Raw genomic sequence first — 20,426 nt, 5'->3', positions numbered from 1 at the left:
TTACAAATTCCCTTTCTATATTCATAAATTGCCATTTTATGGCAAATACTTAAAGTATTTAGATTTAAATGGCAACATTCCATTTTGTATAATCGGCAAAGGTTAAACTGAGTGATTATTGTCAATTTAATACTATTTGTTCAGAATGTGATTGTTACATTCTGTGACATTGCTAGTTTCCCTTGAACAACTTTGTCAGTTTGCTATTGCGTATAAAACATTAGTTACCTTGGTAACCGCTTAAGTATTATATATGGTCAAGATGGGTTACAAAAACTACAATTCAAGTTAAAGCAATTACATGACTTGTTATGCATATTTACTTATATTAGAAAATCATCATGCTTCCTCTTGATGTTCAATGTAGTGTATGTCATTTATGACAAGTTAAGACAGTAGTGTTATTACACACAAGCCCATGTGATTAAATCCTGTCTTTAATATCTAAATTCAGCAGACTGCTTCATCTTATATGATGATTATATATTTTATGTCTAGATTTACTAAAATCATACATTACATGACTATTGTGTGTGTGTGTTTTTTGGCTACTGCTTAGTTATTTGACAGACCACAAGCTGTAATGCTTATTCTTATTATTAGCTCCTTCCAAGCATGTTTATACAGTCCATAGACTTTAAATCATGAGACCCTTCTAGTTTCTTATTTGTTATAATTTTATTTCCATCCTTACATACACACATCAGTACTTCAAGCATGGGCAACAATGCCCATCCAGTTTTGCCAGAATACCATTCACTAGTTCATGTGGTGCATTTCCAAGCTGTTCTTAAAATATCCAAACCAATATTTGTCCTGTTCCTTTTACCAGCCTGTTCCATGCAGTGGCTACTCTGCCAGTGAACCACTCAACACACTTTCCATTCCCACATATGTTTCCACGAAGGAAATCGGATGGCTCTCTAGCACTTCCTGGCAACCTCAAACACTCCAGAATCAGCTATCCCCTTATGCCCAAAACGTCCGAGCAAGCTCACCTCCAGACCACTGTAAATGGTACTGAACAAAACCAAGTACTCTTTGTCTTTGAGAACAACACAGACTTCCACTCTTATGTAAGTCCTTAATATGTTTGGATGAAAATACATTTTAATATAAAATTTTGTTGTTTGTTTTTTTATCAAGAATTAACTTAATGAGCTAAACAAAGTGTTGGGAGACCATCAGTATGTGTACATGTGGTTTAAAATAGCCCTTTTATTATATATATATATATATATATATATATATATATGTATATATACGTATATATATATATATATATGTATATATATATATATATATATATATATATATATATATATATATATATATATATATATATATATATATATATATATATATATATATATATATATATATATATATATATATATATATATATATATATATATATATATATATATATATATATATATATATATATATATATATATATATATATATATATATATATATATATATATATATATATATATATATATATATATATATATATATATATATATATATATATATATATATATATATATATATATATATATATATATATATATATATATATATATATATATATATATATATATATATATATATATATATATATATATGTGTGTATATATATATATATATATATATATATATATATATATATATATATATATATATATATATATATATATATATGGGATCTGTACTGTCTACCAAACGTTTCACCAAAAGTGAAACAGCCAAGCACACTTTTGTGAAAGTGGTTTTCACCGAAAAATCACTTCTGCGAAAGTGTGCTAAAAAAAGAGAAAATTGTGAGGAAATGGATGTTGATGAGATTGTGGCACAGTGGAGATAAGGGAATATTGTGGAACACAGAAATCCACAGGTATGGCAGGTGCACTGACTGAACCACTGTAGTTAGACAACAAAAAATGTCCAGCACCAAGGGTGAAAATTATTAAAGTTTAATGTGGCAGCTCCAAATGAAAACAAACAGCAGACTGGTTTCGGCCAAAAGTTAGCCTTCCTCAGTGCTATAACAATAAGAAACACACAGTGGGTTTAAATAGTAAACCTAATTACAAGACAGCATCTCATTGGACAATTAATTCAACTCATTCAGGTTTAAACAGACCTCCCAATCTGATGATCCAATTGGAATCTTTTTTATTTAACATAGTATGCCAACCAAGTTTAGACATTCTATTTCCTGTGACCCTATCAATTATAATAAATTTAAACTGAGCAGTGGTGTGGGTCATAGTATATCTGAATAATGAAATGGACATCCTTTTATTTCTTATGTCACTGAGTTGTTTGGAAATACAAACCCTCAGTGACCTAGAGGTTTTCCCCACATAAAAGGCAGACCAGGAGCAAGTGGCTAGATATATGACCCTGTCAGTGCTGCATTTACCAAAACATATAATATCATAGACCATGGAGGTATTGCTGCTAGTGAATGCTTTGCTTTTGAGTACATAGTACATGGGTACAAGCTGAAAAGTGGCCGCAAGGACTGCACCGTACCAATTTGTCCCCAAACAGTGTAACTTTCTGTGTATTGGAAGGCATCTTGTGTTTATAATGGTTAAAATAAGAACCCAACGTGGGACCTCTACAGTATTAGAAGAGACATTTGGAAGAAAGAAGCTCGCAAAGCTTGTCATTTGTCATGAGAATATCCCAATGATAATCAATAATCTGCCTAAAAGTATTAATGTTACGCCCAAAGGTGGTAACAAGATGGACTGGCTCAACTTGATTGTTATCTTTAGAAATATGTTGGTATTGTAATAATGAACATCTAGGTTGTTGTGAGGCAAACTGACTTGCCTCATTGATGCTATGAATATCATATCCTCTATGGAGGAATCTGTTTTTCAAATCCTGTTCAGAAAAATCATAAGAGCTTTTATCCTTAAAAATTGGGATTTAGGGATGTTGTGGATGATGTGTCGAGGGTGATGACTGTTAGCATGAAGTAAGGTGTTATATTGGGGATGTTTATGAAATACCTCAGTCCTGAGTGTATGGTCAACCTATCTAGTGATAGTGACATCCAAAAATGTGATTTGGTTGATGTCAAAATTTAATGTAAATTGGATGCCCCACTTGTTCTCATTGAGGTACTGTACAAATTCCTGTACATATGTGTCATCTCCCCTCCATACCATCCAAAAATCATCCAGATATCACCGCCAAATATCAATTCATCAAGATATAAGTTGTGGCCAGAGTCATAGATGAGTTGTTCCTCTATATAACCCATGAAAAGGTCCACATAAATGGGGGCAAAAGAGGCTCCCATAGTGATACCTTTCACCTGCCAATAGCATTTACCATGGAAAGAAAACACTGTCTTGGTTAACACATGTTCTGTGAGGCAAACAAGTAAGATGTTAAAGCCAGAGGAATATAAATTGGCTTTGTCTAGACAAAATTGGATAGCCTCTAACCCCGCCCAATGGGAATATCAATTTCATCAAGATATAAGTTGTGGACGGCGTCATAGATGAGTTGTTCCTCTATATAACCCATGAAAAGGTACGCATAAATGGGAGCAAAAGAGGCCCCTAATAGTGGTACCTTTCACCTGCCAATAGCATTTACCATGGAAATAAAACACTGTCTTGGTTAGTACATGTTCTGTGAGGCAAACAAGTAAGATGTTAAAGCCAGAGGAATATAAATTGGCTTTGTCTAGACAAAATTGGATAGCCTCTAACCCCGCCCAATGGGGAATGTTGGTGTACAGGGTGGTCACATCCAACGTGCACATTAACCAACTGGTGGTCCAACTGTGTCCCCATCACAATCTTTAAAAATTGAGTGGGGTCTTGTATCCTGGCCCTGACCATGGATAAAATGGTTTGTAAATATTGTGAGAAATGCAGCTAAAGGTTCCGTGAGTGACCTCCTGCCCGATACAATTGGCCTCCTCAGTGGTTTACATTGATCTTTGTGAATTTTGAGCAGTAAATAAAGATATTGTGATTGGGGCTTGGACACGCTCAGGTGGTACAAAGTTTGCTTATTAATAATGCCTTCTTCCAGGGCAAGCTTAAGGAATCTATCAATTTCTTGTTTATATTTTGGTGTTGGAGCCAATGGCCTGTGCATATAAAATTGTCCATCAGATAGTTATCTTTCAGCCTCTGCCAAATACATTGGCCATTCCATAACCATGACCGCCCCACCTTTATTGGCTGGTAATATGACCAGGTCATGGTTGTTCCTAAGCTTGGTTAGCACCTCTTGTTCCTGCATGGTGAGGTTGTGTTTCATGTTAGTAAGCAGAAACTTGTTGAAATGTAGATCTTTGAGCACACAATCCTTAAAAATAGCAATGTGTTTGTCCATGGGTGGCATGAAAGAGGATTTTTGGAAATGAAAATCAGTAGATCTTGGAGTCTGAGTGCCATCTGAGAAAAAACAGTCTTAAATTCAACAATCAGCAAAAGTTTGAAACATCATTAGCAAGTATATGCTCATTAACAAAAAAAACAGGGACAAAATTTAGAGTCTTGTTGCATAGTCTTATTTCAATTTCAGACACTGAATGGGTGGAAACGTTATGTACATTACTGATTTCTCTTAATGTGGTAGAATCAAATCCAGAAGACGTTGAATGGCGTTTACGGGACCTGTGTTTCCTGCCCCCTCTATGCTCCTCCCCAAAGGGTCAGTACTTAGGTGTATGTTAGCTGCCAGTGACTCAGAGGTGGGGGGTGAGTTCACTATCAGTGGTAGAGGATGAATCATCCCCAGATGTGCCACTGCACCCATTATGGCCTCTTTTGAGTATGGACAGAGGTCTCTTTCTTTTTAGACTGGTTTGGTCTTGTCTTGCTCAACAAATATGACATTTTTCTGTGACCCAAAAGGTTTGCCTTTTTCATAATCCGTGATATCATGGTTAAACTTGTGGGTCTTCTTAGTTTTGAGCTGTTGTTCTAAGGTGAGTAGGTCCTTGGCTAATTGATTAACATACTTATCAAAAAAGGTTCCACCTCAAAATGTCTCACCTCCTCACACATTTTCACTTCAAGAATAAACATATCCATTTTCTGCTCATAATAGGGGATAAGGATTTCAATGAAGGCCATGGATGCTTTGTGGTGGGCTTGAGCCCATTCGTCTAATAGTAGATCATCTGCCAAACTAACCAAGGGTTGAATGCAAACCCTAAGGCCGCATGGAGAAATACCCCATACCTTGTATGCCTTAAACAGTTTGAGATGCCAGACATTGGTTATAAGATACTTCATGCTCTTAGTAAGTTTGAGAAAAGATGATGAGCATAGATTTTCAGGATCATTAGGACCCAATGTAGCATTGCCTGTAGAGGTTTGTCCCAATCCAAAAACATTCAGGTTGTCCCTGTCCGCAGAGAGACCATGTAGGAGTTTGGTGAGATCCATAGTGGTTATGTGTTAACCAAGAACATGTTATTTCCATGGTAAATGCTATTGGCAGGTGAAAGGTACCGCTATGGGGGCCTCTTTTGCCCCCATTTATGTGGACCTTTTCATGGGTTATATAGCGCAACAACTCATCTATGATGATGGCCACAACTTATATCTTGATGAAAGAGATATTTGGTGGCGATATCTGGATGATTGTTGGATGGTATGGAGGGGAGATGACACATATGTACAGGAATTTGTACAGTACCTCAATGAGAACAAGTGGGGTATCCAATTTACATTAACTTTTGTCTTTAAAGCACATTTTTGGATGTCACAATTACTAGAGAGGTTGACCATAGACTCAGGACTGGGGTATTTCGTAAACATCCCCAATATAACACCTTACTTCATGTTAATAGTCATCACCCCTGACACATCATCCACAACATCCCTAAATCCCAATTTGTAAGGATAAGACGTATTTGCTCCTCTGAGAACTCTTATGAACAGGATTTGAAAAACAGATTCCTCCATACAGGATATATTCATAACATCAGTGAGGCGAGTCAATTTGTCTCAACAACCTAGATGCTCATTATTACAATACCAACATATTTCTAAAGATATTAAGTTGAGCCGGTCCATCTTGTTACCACCTTTGGGTGTAACATTAATACTTTTGGGCAGATTATTGATCATCTCTGGGATATTCTCATGGCAAATGACAAGCTTTGCAAGCTTCTTTCTTCCAAAAGCAGAAACACAAGCAACCTCCCACCACCAGCACAACCCAAATGATACATAGCCCACAAACTCAGTGTGACACTCAACCACAGCCCATAAGGCAAAACAACGTACCCAACACACTAGTCATAGGTGACTCTATAGTCAGGCACACTGATGTCCCACTCAACAGGCTAAACAAGTAGAAGGTCACTGTCAGCTGCCTGTCAGGTACCAGGATCTGCCACATAACCCACGCACTCAGGTCACTCCACAACAAGTACAAATATGACTCTGTGATTGTCCATGTTGGTGTGAATGACCTGAGATGCATCTCCCTGGACTACATGAAAACTGACATGGAAGAACTCTCCGATCTTGTAGTTCAGGCAGGTATGACCCTAGCCCTGAGTAGCATCCTGCCATCACCCAGAATGATACCGCAGTACAAGGACAAAATGACGGACTTCAACAATTGGCTAAGCTTCTGGTGTCATTCTAAGGGGATCCAGTATCTCTCTGCCTGGGAAGACATGGTCGACAGGCCACGATGATTTGCCAGAGATGGCTTGCACCTGTCACCCCTGGGATTCCAGATACTGACTAAGGCTCTTGCTGCCCCTATAGTGCCTTTTTTAGGCAAGGTTAAAATGACAAATTCACCATTGTAACCGGAACAGGCAAGCAAAAACTGAGGGTTAGTTACTCAATGCTAGAAGTCTAAATCTCAAAATGCACTCACTCGAGGCACTCCTAAAAGTGGAGAACATTGATGTCTGTGCAGTGACTGAGACCTGGTTCAAGGCTCCAGAGAGCACCCCTGCATTACCAGGCTAGAACTCATACCACGCTTTTCGGCCATCTAACCTAGACCGGAACACCAAAGGAGGAGGTATGTTCATATTCATTAAGGATAGCCACACCTCTAGGCTAGCTGCTCAGCATAATGCATCTGAGATTATCCAAGTGCAACTAACTCTGGGCAAGACCACAATCCAAACTGTAACTTGCTACAGATCCCACACATCCCCAGGATTCCCACTCCACATTTCTTGATACACTGGAAAATATTAGGGTTCAAGCAAACACCCTAATATTGGGCGATTTCAACTACCCCACCATTAACTGTGAAAACTACTCATGTACCAACTCTTTCGCTCAGCGCTTTCTGGAATTCATAAATTCTAATGCCCTGGATCAACTTATCCACACCCACACCAGGGGCAACAATATCCTAGACCTAGTCATTACCAACATGAGTGACTGGTGTTCCACACCTGAAGTCAACTCCTCGTTGGCCAGATCAGACCATAAGCTAATCACCCTAGATATCCACATCCCGCCCCCACCCCCCATCAAGGAAACCATGGTAAAAAAATTTCTCCAAAGCCAACTTCCTGCTTCTTACGACAGAAGTGGCGAACTTCATGACACTCATGCAGATGGACAATACAGTTACGACTGCTGAATCTTACACAAATGCACTCTATAAGCACTTACACAAGTGCATGGATCGTGCTATCCTAAATAGAACCAAGACGTTATCCTCCAAAAAAAGGAAGCCAATCTGGTGGTCCCCTGCCATAAAAAAACTCTACAACAGAAGGAAGAAATTGTTGCAAAAGAGAGTAAAATCCCATGAGTGGAGGAGCTCCCTGGTCAGCCTCAGCAAGAAGGTGAGATCCCTTATAAGATTCTCCAAAGCTATCTATGAAAACAAGATTGCCACTGATTCTAAGGACAACCACAAAGCATTCTATAGCTATGTCAAAAATCTCAATGGCAACACCCAGATCTGCTCTGAGTTACAGCACAATGGCACAAAAATTACAGAACCAACTGATATTGCCAACATCCTGGCAGATAGGTTCAGTGCTAACTTTACCCCCCTCTCACCCCCTAAAGGGCCCATATCTATACAGGAAGAATGCAGAGTCCCTGTAATCACAATTTCACAGGTAAAAGCAGCACTCTCTCTAAAGCCAAAAACACAGCATCCATGGGACCAGACAACATTCAAGGCTGCGTTTTACACAAACTTCAGAACAAACTGGCTCCCCACCTAAGCACCATGTTCAATCATAGCCTCATGTCAGGCTTTGTGCCCATTGAATGGTGCACAGCAACAGTTATCCCACTCCACAAAGGGGAGCCACCACTGATCCTGGGAACAATTGCCCTATTAGCCTGATGAGCCTGGTCTGCAAGGCCATGGAATGTATCATCATGGAATTCATAAACAAAGACATTGGTAACCTCCAAACTATGGACCCCACCCAGTTTGGGTTTGTGAAAGGTAGATCATGCCTCCTGAACCTGGTCGACTTCTTTCAGGCAGTCACACCAAAGCCATAGACGAGGGTAAGGTGGTTCACACAGCCTATCTTGACCTCGCCAACGCTTTCAACACCATCCTCCATTCTGGAATTATAGCTAAACTCACTAAACTAGGTATAAATCCCTATGTCACAAGATGGGTTGCCAACTGGCTCACTGACAGAACCCACACTTTAAAAGTTGCAGAATCCAAATCTGACTTCAAACCAGTGACAAGTGGAGTACCACAGGGATCAGTCCTGGGACCTCTCCTGTTTGGTATCTACTTCTCTGAAGTACAGGCTAACACAGAAGGCCTCTGGCTAATGAAGTTCACAGATGACTGCAAACTAGGAGCTATAGTCGAGACCCCAGATGATGTGGACATCCTACAGAAGGGCCTCACTGAGACAGATGCCTGGTGTCAGAGTCATGGCCTCAAGCTCAATGCCAAAAAGTGCATTGTTATCCCCTTTGGTAAAAACTCTGTACCCATGAACTACCACATAGGTGGCAGTCTTCTTAACACCAAATGTTTGATAAGAGACCTTGGGACCCAGGTGGACAGTAGTCTCTCCTTTGATAAACACATTGCCATAGTAGTCAAGAAATCCTTCTACATGGCAAACCTCATCACAAAAGGGTTTTCATCCATGAAAAAAAGAGGTTATTGTTCCCCTCTACTCGACACACATTAGACCTATTATAGAGTACAACGCCCCTTTTGGAATGTATCTCACAAGACATCTGCAGTAGCTGGAAAGGCCACAGAAGTAATTCACAAAGAGGATTACTGGCCTCAAACAGATGCCCTACACTGATCGTCTCAAAAAACTCCAGCTTTACTCTGTAGCATATCGCCTATTCCAAGGTGATCTCAGCCTAACATATAAAGCTATGTCAAACCCAAAGCTGTTGTACATGCTACACCTAAAGAAATCCCAATCCCTCCAAGCTACATGCTCTAGGGGCCTAAACGCTGTCACCACAACAAACAGGACTTTGGAGGGATAGACACCTGTCCCAGAGACTTCCCATACTCTGGAACAAGCTACCCATCTATGTCTAGCAAAGTTCCTCATTAGCAGTCTTCAAGAAAAATCTTGATGAGTGGATGGGAAGTAGGAAATACACCCCGGGGATCACTTCTGTGGCTCTGCTCAAAAGGGGCACAGGAAATTAACTTTCTTGGGTTGGCGTAAGCCAGGGAACCTTGTTGGCTAGGCTTACTTAGGCCCTTGGGCAGATAGCCTAGTACCTACCTATGAACCTATGTCTCCTCTCATACTGTAGGGGTCCCCATGTTGGGTTCTTATTTTAACCATTATAAACACAAGATGCCTCCCAATACACAGCAGGTTACACGATTTGGGAACAAAATGGTAGGGTGCGCTCCTTGCGGCCACTCTTCAGCTTGTACCCATGTACTCAAGAGCAAAGCATTCACAAGTAGAAATACCTCCAAGGTCTATGATATTATATGTTTTGGTAACTGCAGCAGTGCTGGGTCATGTATCCAGCCACTTGCTCCTGCTCTGCCTTTTTTGTGGGGCAAACCTCTAGGTTACTGAGGGTTCGTACTTCCTAGCACCTCAGTGACATAAGAATCTGTACTTTTTGTGTTATTTTCTTCTTTTAAAGGAAACTGTGCCCCACACCCCCAACTATATATATATATATATATATATATATATATATATATATATATATATATACCAACTCCAGGGTCGCACAACATTGGGGAGGGGGACAAATCCCTGTTATTTGCCTTGAACACTGGTTTTCGATCAAATTAAATTTCCATCAAATGGTCTTTCGATCAAATGAAGTAGACCCATCTATATATATATATATATATATATATATATATATATATGGATCTACTTTAGAAATTCGACACTTCAGAAGATCGACACTCAAACGAAGAGACCAGAATGACAGCTTACATAAACTAAACATCACATAACCGACGTTTCAGAACAACGACAACGTCCTCTGTACACATTGCAATCATTGTGAAAAAGTTTTAAAAATAAGATGTAAATGTGCCATTGTGAAGTATAAATAAAGCAGCTAAGCATACTACCGCTTGGCTATGCACCATTTCAGTTAGACTAGCTGTACACATGGAAGCTCCAGGAGTAGTTGGTAGTGCATATAGCACTATTAAGTCCCAGAAAGGAAAAGAGTTACTGGTAGCAGATAATCACATCTACTACCTTGAAAGATGCAGGGAAAATAGAAGGTACCGGGGTTGTAGGTATAAAATCACTGAATATTGCAGAGGCAGGGCGACAACCTTATTAATGCCTACTGGTGATATTCTACAGAAATCAGTACCTCACAATCATACCGCTGAGCCAGGAGAAGTGGAGAGATACAAGGTGTGCCATGAGGTGAAAACACGAGCACAGTTTAGTCGGGATACCCCGTGTCTAATTCTTGAGGATGCTGTAGCTTCCATGTCCCTAGACACAGTTTGTTATGTTCCCCGTAGGAAAGCTCTGCTGCAACAGGTTGGGCGTGTTCGCCGTAAACAGATTCCGTATCATGGAGGCGAGGAATTGACCATAGACAACACTGATTTCACCAAATTCCCATTAAAGGATGGCTCATTTGTCAATAAGGAAATGTCTGACAGCAGTACAGATACTAAAGTGATAGTATTTAGTACAGTTAATCGACGGGACTTGAGCTGTGCCACTATCTGGATAATGGATGGTACATTCTTTGGTAAAGGTGTAAACATTAGACAGCTGTACTCAATTCACAGTTTCGTGAAATATGGCAGCCACAGTAAGTCCATTCCTTTACTATATGCATTCCTATCCAAGAAGTCTTTAAAATGCTACAATTATTTGTGGTGCTGTGTGTTTCATCTCTTGTCAGAACAAAACCTAAAAGTGGCTGTGTGATTTGTTTTATGTGGTTTTGAAATAGCGGCTGTTAAGAGTATATGAGCAAATATCCCCAACGCTAAATCTAAGGGCTGTCTCTTCCACTTCTCCCAGAATGTTTGGCGGAAAATACAAGGGTTAGGCTTGACCCGTCAGTATAACACATCACAGGCATTCCAACTGGCAGTTAAGAGCCTAGTAGCTCTCTCATTTTTGAAAGAGGATCTGGTGGAATCAACATTTGATGCATTGAAAGAGGGTTTTCCACAGGAAGGGCTAGATGTCTTGAAATACATTTCATATTGGTCCATTCATGGCAGGGCACGGAAATGTAATACAAGGACTTCCTCTAAACTACTTTTCCCACCATTGTTTCCTATTACATTCTGGAACATTAGTGAGCTAAATGAATTGTCCTCACCATGCACTCAGAACACAGCTGAGGCGTGGCATAGAAGACTAAAGTGTCTTGTTGGGGAAAGAGGTACCAATTTGTATTTAATACTATTCAGTCTTACTCGCGAGCAAAACAGAGTAGATGAGCTACGGGTCAGGTACTGCACTGGTTATGTCCCTTCCCCTAAAAAGGGGAAACTCAGAGTGGCATAACAAGTTTCAGACTGTGTTAACTAACAGATGATTATACGACTGTAGAATTTGTGAAAGCCATGGCTAGACTTCTTAAAGTGTAGAGTCATTCCTTATGTTAAGCGATTACAAAACATGTTCACACGGGAATCCCTACAATCCCTGTTTAACACTATGTGTACAGTTTACACTGCCTTTTCCCCTGTCTATTGTCGTTGTTCTGAAACGTCGGTTATATGATGTTTCGTTTATGTAAGCTGTCTTTGTTCTGGTCTCGTCGTTCTGAGTGTTGATCTTCTGAAGTGTCAAATTTCTAAAGTAGATCTATATATATATATATATATATATATATATATATATATATATATATATATATATATATATAGACACACACACACAAATATATATATTTTTTTAAACCAAAAACTTCATTGCAGAGAATCGTCTCGGAGGTTCCTCAGAGCCATTAAGCATCATCATCACTCTGTCTCTGTTACCATAGCAACCTGGGAGTGTTTGTTTCTGTTAGTGTGTATGTGTACTGCATACCAGAGGCTCGGGATGCACCTGAAGCAAAGCTTCACTTCACTGCAACTTCAAGCCTAAATTCCCTCCCTTTCAGCAAGGCAGCAGCCAGGAAAAGAATGGAGAGCAAACAGATAAAAAAAAAATGTTTGTATTATATGTTGCTTTGTTTGGCTTATTTATGATGTAAATAGTAACTCATCTTGACCTACCTTTGTTTGTGAAGAATTACCGGACTCTGAACAATCTGAATAAATCATTATGGTTTCTCAGTTGTTTAAGAAACCCTCCTTTTTTTAAATAAAAACAGATGACAAGTGATGTACCATATCAGTTGATACTTTGAGAGCTGTAGTTAAGACTTATATTTTTGGGACAGCTATCTTGGAATCAGTTTTTTGTTTCTTCTTTCTAGCATCAGTCCAAGGATTTATTTTATTCTTAAGAGTAGAGGCCATCCATTCCATTTCCTCTGGGATACACACTATGCTGTTTTTGATGAATATAGTAGCTTCTTCTAAGTCATTAAAGATTCTCATCTCATTGGCAAAAAGTATTTTTATCTTGGCTAGAAAGGCCAACTGTATTTTAATGTTGCTTTGCTTCAAACAGTTTTATTATTGGCCAGACTTTTTTCCCTTGTTCTAGTATTCTGGAAGAATAGTCATTGTCAAACCTTATCAGGCTTTGATTGTATTTTAAGGGTGATTTACTTCAAGCAGATTTTAATATTAGTTCCTTGACCAGAAATGAAAAAAATTATAACTATTGATCTAGGTGGAGTATTTGTTGTTAGAAGCAGGTTTCCTCAGAGCTCTATGCACCCTTTAAATTCCAAATGAATGTCCCTCTTTTAAGTCTAAAAATTCAGGAATCCAGGCTAAGAATGAAATAATGTGTTCACCCTCAGTGCTTTCAGACAGACCAAAGATCCTTATGTTGTTTCTCCTTTCCTTGTTTTCTAAGTCATCTATTTTGTTGAGCAGCCATGTATTATTCTGTTTAAGCAGAAATTCTTTTTGGAATTCTTCCTCTTTGAGTATCCCTTTAATGTAATTTAGAAAAGCCTCTATATTTGTTACTTTTGTATGGTGTTGCTGTAATAGTTCCTTAAGAGTATCAGTCTGTTTTGTGAATTTCATTTGAGGTTTTCCAAGTCCTTTTTAAAGCCATCCATCTTCAAAGATAGTTCCTGTAATGTAGATGTCATCAATTGCAGTTTTTTTTTTTCAAAGCAGCATCTGGATGAGAATTCCTTGAGTTGTTCATATTCATTAACTCAATATATCTCCAAATTACTTGACAGGAAAATGTTTGTATATCTCCACCAAAATTGTTATGTAGTTTAGTAGTTTATCTATAGATTTCTGATGATTTAAACTTGAAAATAATAAAATGTTCCTATATTATATATACTTATATATATATATTATTATACTAGTTTATGGAGCTCTCAAAAGTCACTGCTCTCAGTTGGGCCATCTAGGCTCTGCTCTCATCAGTGATGGCATATTTTGAGCTGACATGTGATTGGAACAAAATCTACAAATCTGAGAACATTCCACTCTCCATATAAACGTTCATTTTGTAGTTTTTATGGTACTGTCAAGTATGGTACTGTAATTTAGATTGCATGGCCACACAGATGCCCTTGTGCAAGAATTGCTCGGGGTAAAAAAAAAATGCATCCTGCTAGTACCTGTATTCAGCAATCTATTTACAGTATATAGCAGTTAGTTGCTAAAGGTTATTTTACTTTATGAAATCACTGGGACACATATTTAGTGGGCATACATCCAGAAATTAATATAGGTTTATCTTGCAGTCTTCCAAAATGCAGCACTTGACTATGGTAGAAGACTATGGAGAAGACCAGAAGTAAATAAATGATTAGGTAACTTAAGGGAGAACACTGTGAAGTCATTTAAGGGGGAGAAATGTGAAGTAGCTCAGAGAAGTGAACTGATAACCTTCATTAGTAAATAAACAATGCATCACTGATACATTGACCACCACAACTCAGTGTTCCACTGTGTACACAGGAAAAATTAAATATCTAAAAACAGGGGGATGTTCTCAATACCGACGCAGCCAAGAACAAGACTAAACTGGGCAACACTTCTTTTTAACTCAGGCATTAATAGAACAATGGTAACTACCATAATACAAACTCACATATGTATACTAACTTTTACTATAAGAACTAGCCTATCTACAAAAAAAAAACATATTGTCATTCAGACACCCTTCTGCAAGAACTGCTCAAGGTACAAAAATGAATCCTGCAAGTACCTGTATTCAACATTCTTGTTAACATCTACAGCAGCTATTCATTTAAAGTTACTTTAGTTCATAAAAATCACTAGGAGCCTTATATAAGGTGACCATACATTCAGAAACAAACCTAAGTGTCAGAAGGCAGCTCACTAACTGCTAAGTTGTTCAAATTCATGCAAAATGTGCAAACATCTGTGTCTTTGTAACTAATGCACACAGCCAGTCTTGAGGTGCTGCTTATGCAGGCTTGAGTAAACCCTAATTATGCCTATAAATAGGCTAGAAGACAAGAAAGAAAATCGATAACAGACTTGTCTCTACCCATAGAAATTATGCAGACAAACAAGCAGTAAACTTCAGAAACACCACCACTGAAGATAACTCAAAAATAAAATCAAGGAAGTAAAAAAAAGACTCACTGGCAACATTACAGAAAGCTGCTACTCATTAGCTTAATTCAAGTCCTGTCTTTGGACTGGATCCAATAAACATTGGTGGAATCCCTGAAGGTGCTGGGCCTCCTGGAAGAGCTGTAACAGAATTGAGCTCTTCCCACAAGAAATACTACAGATGCTAGCCATTTCACACTTTTACACACACCATGAAGGTAAAATCAGAAACAAATGAAAGAAGTAAATATGCTCTCTGTATCATTAGTAGTGTAAAAGTCAAGAAAGGAAAGAAAGACCACAGTTAGGAAAAAAGATGAATACATAAATAAAATATGTTTTAGGCAAGCAAAAATAAAGAGGAGGAACTGGAATGGATACCGAATAGTTTCAACAGAAGGACAGGGTAATGGGAATCAAAATCCTTAGCATCAGTAATGTACAGAAGGAAGGAAAATTATCAGAACTTTCTAAACTGCTTAGCCCCTGGAGATGGCCATGACAAGTGCAAGCTGGGCAGGGTAGAGCAGAGTTTTCTATTCCCACAAAGTGTCGACAGCTCATCCTGTGGGATTTCTAATAATTCCAAGCAAGCTTGGAGATATAAGCCATCCAACATGTCCTGAGTCTGCCCCAGGACCTCCATTCAGAGGCTGTGCCTGAAAAGGCCAAAGGATAATAACCACATAACTAGTGTAGAATCAGAGGCATCTGGGTTTGAAAAGGGCCCTTTGTTCTTACTTTTGTACAAACTAGAAAATCTTTTCCACTTACTCCTATATGATTTTCTTGTAGAACATTTCTTAGCCCTTCTTAATAGCTGCTGTACATCCTCAGAAAACAGATATTAATATTCTATCATCCAAGCTGTAAATGGAAAGAATGAGGGTGTTTCAAACAACCCCGTCCTGTGTGAGCAAGACAATTCTTTAAGGGAGCTTCTGGTAACTGCTCTTGGCCAATTTCCAGAGAGAGAACCACAGCTGCTTATGAGAGGAAAGAGAGGAAATGCACACAGAAACATTCTGTATATGGGAATGAAAAAATAGGTCTTTCAGGCCTGATTTAATGAGTCCTGGAACAGAATTTATTTAACAGTCTGTTGTGGATAGCGGCAAGGAGATTTACTTGAAGAGTTCCCATAGAGGGATCAATTCCTGGAAAATGCTCTGGTTCAACATCCATGATGGCCTGTCCAAGTCCATCTCAGGTTGCCTGCACCAATGTTTTGCTCTGAATGAATGTAGGTAGCCTGGAGTGACAGACTGAATTGTTTTGTTAGACTCCAGCCTGCTGTAGCTAGTTTGCAAAAGGGGGTAGACCAGACTCCCCCAGTTTATGTGCCACATCACTGTGGTGTTGACTATTATTTCTAGTAGAGGGCCTGGAGTGCAAAAATTGTTCATCAATTTAAATAATTCATTAGAGTCATCATTTATTTGACAATTATGTGTTTAACTTGCATTGTTTGTTCTATGGGCCCCGTGGTTTCACATCCTTGGACACATCTCCCCAAACTAAACCCGATACATCTGTGATTACAGATGGACTAGGAACCAGAGATGAAGAAAGACTTATGTTGAGAGAAAACTGATTCACCCACCAGACAAGCTCCCTTTTCACAAACCTCAGCACTGGAAACTGAAATGAGAGTGAGTGCTGGAGCACAATCCAAATTGTTTAGAGATACCACTGAAATTTTCTCGTGTGAAGTCTGACCAAATGAATCATGGAACAGTGAAGCCTATGAAACCTATAAATCTGGAATATCCCCTGACAGATGCCAGAGTTAAGTTAGAAAATAACATTTGTCTTGAGAAAAAAGGCCATCATGAGTATTAGACCTAGAAGACAACCCAGAAACATTACACTGTGGAACGGTATTGAAAGATCATTTTTCTCTTTCAACAGAGACCCTAGGCTTAGAAAAAAAAAGTTTATTACCTGAGCCAAAGATTCTTGCCAAACTATGAAAGAATCTGAAAAAGTGAGGCAGTCATCTAAATATGGAAAAATGTGACTGCCCTGCAACCTGTAATGGCATATTATAAGAGTCAGGCACTTTGTAAACACCACTCCTGGAGCTGTAGATAAACTAAATAGCAAACCTGAAATTGTGAACAGATACAAAAAATATATCAGAAATCTTTGAAGAGAGAAATCTGCTTGAAAACATCTTTTCAATCTAAAGTTAGTAAAATTTTGAAGTGGACTGACAGCAAATAGAGACAGAACAGACAGCATTTTGAATTCTAGGATCTTGATGTGGAGGTTTAAAAAAAAAAAAAGGACTACGACAAATTTCCAGGTTCTTTCCTTCTTTGACACCAAAACATTTCTTAATTAAAATGTTTTCACTTTTAGGTCTGGAGGAACAGGTTCTATAATTTCAAGAGATAGCATCTGATCTAGTAAAGGAGTAAATATGGAGGTCTGACTGAATAGTGGTAGTGGAATAACTTGAAAGGGAATCCCACTGTCAGATGTCACCTTTTTGAATGATTCTCAGTACTATAAAGTCTGAGGTTATATGATGCCAAAGAGGAAAGCCAAGTCCTAGAATCTTGGATAATTTTACAGGATTGCAAGGATAGGGAGATGGGAACACTTGAAGGGGGCAAACAGTTTACTGGAAGGAAATGTAATGTTATATTTTGGAAAGGAGGGTTGAAAATCTGGGTAACTCGCACATATGAGCTTTCCCCTTTCATCAAACCTTTTAAGGACTTCAGCAGAGGAAGTCCCAAATAACTTTTCTGTATCCAGGGAAACTTGCAGAATCTCACATTTGACACCCCCTGGCAAATTCTGAAAATGTAGCCAGGCAGATCTTCTCATCACAGACCCACTGGAAACTGTTCTGTTTATAGCATCAGCAGTGCTATACACAATTTTTAAAGAATGCTTGTCTACTAGAAACAGAAGATACTATAGAATTTAAAGATGCTTTAACTTCTGAAGAATGAAGGCAGGTGGCTGTCAGACAAAATGCCGGTTGCCAAAAAAAATCATCTTCTAAAGCCTGCAACACAGGACAAACAGTTGCAGGGTACATAAAATATACCTGTAAACTAATCATATCTTTGTTGGCATTCTGGAATTTCTTTTTGCTTCCATGGACACAAGTCCTTCAATCTGGCTATAGTATCAGAAAAAGACAACTCTTAAGGAGGGGAATATAAAGTATAACTGTCTTCAGAGTCACTTTACCCATTCTGTAGAGCAGAAGCTTGAAGAAACACAGTTACAGCCAAAATCCTATCCCTCAAACTGGGAATCAGTATCTGTTAGAGAGGAAAATCTTAGCCTTTGAAAAGGAGGAGAGAACTCAGCATTTAAAAACTGAAGCTTCTAAAACAACACTTTTTGACTGAAGAAAGTTTCTTTTCTTCAGAAATACTGAAACTGTGGAAGGTAAGCCCCAAAAGTGAACTTATCTGCCCAGCATTGTTGTAGCGCTAGCCAATGGTTGATCACCTCAAGCCTGCAGATGACCACACTCTTCAGCAGCAAAAAAATTCTTAAGTTTTGACCCACTAACCTTTGATTTTATCCTACTATCCTCGAGCAGAGCAGTGGCCTAGGGTATGTGGAAAGTGCCCTATAGCTTAGGAAGCTGGCCGGCTGGTCCAGTCCTCAGCAAGATGTCTCACATAGCTAAGACAGTGTAGCAGTGATCTAATGATGATGATCACTATGAACACACAGCCTAAGATGACCCACTCTGTAGTTTATCCCCTATTAAAAAACAAATTACACAAGGCAAAGACAATAAGAAATAAATACTAGACTGCCACAGTAATTCAAGCTCCACAGGTCTCTGATAACTTGATTATTATTTTTTTGGCAGAACCTGTTGAAGAAGTGTGCCAGAAGTCTGGATGAACAGATTTTAATGGTGTATATTTACTCCGTAATCCAGGAAAAGCATTTCCATGGAATATTTATGCTCTAATTAAGATGAGGAGAGGTATTTTTCAAAGTCTTGGCCAAAGTCTGATCATTTTTCTGTTTGCCCCATGCTGAATATATTAGTAATCCTATCATGTAACTTGTAATTTATTGTGTGCACTTTAAGATAATTTATATTTGACCATGGGGCATGACTGGAAAAGGATCAATTTGGATTAATTCACTTACCAAGTTAGCAAATAATTAAATAAAGTAAGTATTGAAATTCTGTCTGGTCATAGTGTTTTGCTGACTATTTACCTGAATTGCTGCTTTTTATTTTATACTGGTGTGGTTGTAGGTTTTACTATGCTTATTTATAAATCAGCATAGTAAAACGTACAAGTATACCACTGTAGCTAATTAATAAACTATTACCCACAGGGCTGCTAAGTTTCAAAGCCTTTTACCATCTTTATACTGTTACAACAGTCTTAAGGATAACATTCCTACAAACGGTATGCTGCAAATAATGATATAATCCAAATTTCAGTAATGTTATATCCTTAACTGTACATGGGTTTTCATTTGGTTCTAAGATTACATCTATGTTGTTGTAGTACCACTACTGATACTGTCTGAACTGTGATAAAAGTTAACATACCCACATCCTGTAGATAAATTATCCCAGGATACAGCTGTGTAATATCTAACTCAGTATATCAGCTATGATACAAAGTGCTGCATTAAACACAACACATACCCGTGTGCTGATGTAATGCTTTGGACCTGGTTTATATAATCAGATTGTTGGATAATAATCTGTGACTAAGAATACATCTGTACTGGACCTCAACAAAGAATTCTGCAAATGTTTTAAGCAAACATCATATGCTGCTAGAGTAGCCCTTCTAATAGAGGATCTTCAAAAATGATAATGTACCTGTGGATTAAACAGACTGTATGTAAAACCTCCCATGTAAAAAAAAACAAGCAATTAGATGAACTGTACAGTAAAATAACAAATCTGCTAAGCAACATTTCCCAAACATTACATTTTAGTGAAAAATGTTTACCTTAAATGTATTAGAAGAAATTCTAAATGAATTCAAAATGTTAGAACTTACTGAAATTCCTTGATACTTTTTGTGCGAGTTGGTATAACAGGCTCTAATGGCACTGGTGCTTTCAGTTCTTGAGGCAGAATGTCTATAGAAATGCGATGCCTTTGTTTGACATCTGGACAGATGGGTGGTAGGTCTCTCACTTTCATTAGAGAACAAGAAAAAATAAATAAGAATACATGTATAAATTAGGAGTTACGAAATAAGACAATGCAATGTCCTGCTGTTGAATGGTAACCAGCTCACCACAGCTTTATAGATCACCCGTTG

At 38.3% G+C, this 20,426-nt stretch overlaps 1 protein-coding gene across 1 annotated transcript in view; it reads right to left on the bottom strand.

The window, feature by feature from the left end:
• HECTD2 (HECT domain E3 ubiquitin protein ligase 2) overlaps positions 1-20,426 on the bottom strand; it is a 1,329,650-nt gene that overhangs the window by 903,512 nt on the left and 405,712 nt on the right. Inside the window, exon 3 of the mRNA XM_044056649.1 lies at positions 20,160-20,298. Coding sequence (XP_043912584.1) covers positions 20,160-20,298 — 139 coding nt within the window. The remainder of the gene's footprint in view (positions 1-20,159; positions 20,299-20,426) is intronic.

Source organism: Protopterus annectens, chromosome 14.part0 (genome assembly GCF_019279795.1).
Source record: "Protopterus annectens isolate FY-2018-M chromosome 14.part0, PAN1.0, whole genome shotgun sequence".
Classification (NCBI taxonomy): domain Eukaryota; kingdom Metazoa; phylum Chordata; order Ceratodontiformes; family Protopteridae; genus Protopterus; species Protopterus annectens.
The sequence above is the reverse complement of the archived record's forward strand: the minus strand, read 5'-3'. Positions and strand labels throughout refer to the sequence as shown.